Source organism: Galeopterus variegatus, unplaced genomic scaffold, assembly GCF_000696425.1.
Source record: "Galeopterus variegatus unplaced genomic scaffold, G_variegatus-3.0.2 Scaffold10502, whole genome shotgun sequence".
Taxonomy (NCBI): Eukaryota; Metazoa; Chordata; class Mammalia; order Dermoptera; family Cynocephalidae; genus Galeopterus; species Galeopterus variegatus.
Genome location: NW_007736613.1, coordinates 62560 through 64636, shown reverse-complemented (window position 1 = coordinate 64636; position 2077 = coordinate 62560). Strand labels below are relative to the sequence as shown.

The 2077-nt window shown below is 32.0% G+C and overlaps 1 protein-coding gene across 1 annotated transcript in view; it reads right to left on the bottom strand.

Moving 5' to 3' along the window:
- Window positions 1-317: 317 nt before the first annotated feature.
- LOC103610029 (liprin-alpha-2-like) overlaps window positions 318-2077 on the bottom strand; it is a gene marked incomplete at its 3' end in the record, with an annotated part of 39192 nt that continues 37432 nt past the window's right edge. The window contains 1 exon segment of the mRNA XM_008594267.1: window positions 318-542. Within this exon segment, the coding sequence (XP_008592489.1) occupies window positions 318-542 (225 nt within the window).

The following is a 2077-nucleotide window of genomic DNA, read 5'->3' as shown; positions in this document are numbered from 1 at the left end:
AAGTAATAAATTTTAATTTAGAAAGTACTTTAAATTCATTCAATGTTAACTCGTACTTTTATATTGTCTCCATTGTCATTAGTCTATATGTGCTTCATGTTTGCTCCTTGAAAAGGCTGTCCTAATTTCTTAGAACAGATATACAGATATCCAAGGAATCTTGTGAAAATGTACATTCTGATTCAGTGAGTCTGAGGGGAGGTCTGAGATGCTGCTGGCCTGAAAAGCTCCCAGGCGATGGCAATACTTCTGATTTGAGAATCACATTTTTAGTATCAAGGTCTCTAATCCCTTGAAACTACGAATGCTAATTGAACTCACCTGATTTCTTTGTTGATGGCATCCAGTTGCTCCTGAAGCATCATGGCTAGAGTCTGGGCATCAGAATGACCACTTGGAGAGAGAAGATCCATTGAGCTAAAAATGGTTTCTCTGTCATCATCATCAATATCGGACATTTCAGTGTCACTTTCAAAAGGGTGGCTGCTTAGTACTCCAATCTGTTGAGTTCTACTCCACTCATGGTCCCCAAGAGATTTCACCTGAATGGTAAATGAACAATGTAGAGTATTTATAATAGTGCTCATTTTCGAAGCCTAATCTGAAAAAAAGACAAAAAACAACAACACAAAGCATGCATGCTTTTATATCTGACCTGCCAAAAGCAGAACCAATTATTAACGTTTTAACTTGTTGGTTCAATAAAATAGTTCCTTGACATCTTAAGTAATGGCAGGTATTAATTATCAGCATAAATATCAAGATTTTAATAGAAATAAAGATGATAAACTTCCATATTATTTATGGTTCAATCACATTTCAAGGTAATAATTACTTTAAAGCATCTAAGGAACATTTTTCTTTATTTCCAAACATAACAATCTTTATTTACTTGTACTCAAACATTCACATTTCTTGTACTAATTAGTTTCACCTACATTTTTCTTATTGTAAACTCAAACCACAAATATTATCACACAAGAAATTACACAAGAATTCTCTCCCCAACACTCATTTACATAGATTCTAACAAAATATTATTAAAAATATTGCAAAGTGATTTAATTTCATCTCCACTGCTCTGGTCACTTGAACACCTCATTGATTTTGTTTTAAGCCCAAAGCATGCTAATTTATGTGGTAATATTTTTTAAATTGATATAATAAATCTTCCATTTGAATGAGAGTTTCGAATAACAAATAGACCAATGTTTTTCAAACTGTGATCTGAAGGGATGAGAGGGTTAAACATAAGAGAAGTCCTAGAGTTTTCTGCTTTTTAAAAAATTTGTTTTCATTTCTGTGATCATATAACATGAGTTATATGAAGGACAACATGGTGTATCCCTGAGTACTGATTTAAGAATTGAGGACCTGAATTAACATCTGTGTTACAAATTGTTGTGGTACCAAGTAGCACTAATTTATCTGTTACATAATTATAAGTAAAGAACTGAGATGAACTTAATTAATTCTTCATTTATTCATTTATTTATTCATGCATCCAATAGTTATTGAATGCTTACTATGAGGGATTAATTTATAAATGACATATTGGTGCCAGTTAAAATCCAAAAGATGTCAAGGTCCTGTGTATAAATAAGGACAAACGGGTTTTATGTTTTAGATATATAAAAGTGGTTGGGAAGAACACACTATACTTAGGGGCACATAGGAACTATATTACTTCCCTATAAAATCCAACAACATTACTTAATAAGCATAGCTTAGACATTTTAAGTTGTTGACTGAATGAAAGACTAGCGCTGCAGTTTATCATGAACACTTCTCTATAAACACTTTGAATCATCTACGTACATGTGGCTCAAAGTGTTTTTAAAGTCATTTTAATTAAAATATTTAATTAATTTTAATTAAAAATATGAATGCCATGGCGTAAGTGCCCAAGCAAATCAAAAGTTCATTTGTTTGTCAATACAGCATAATGGTTAAAGCACGGCATTTGAAACCACACAAATATAGGCTCAAGTATTGACTCAACCACTTTGCTAACTGTGTAATGTTAAACACTTAATCATTCTGAGCTTCAATCGTCTTATGTCTGAAATTAATATAA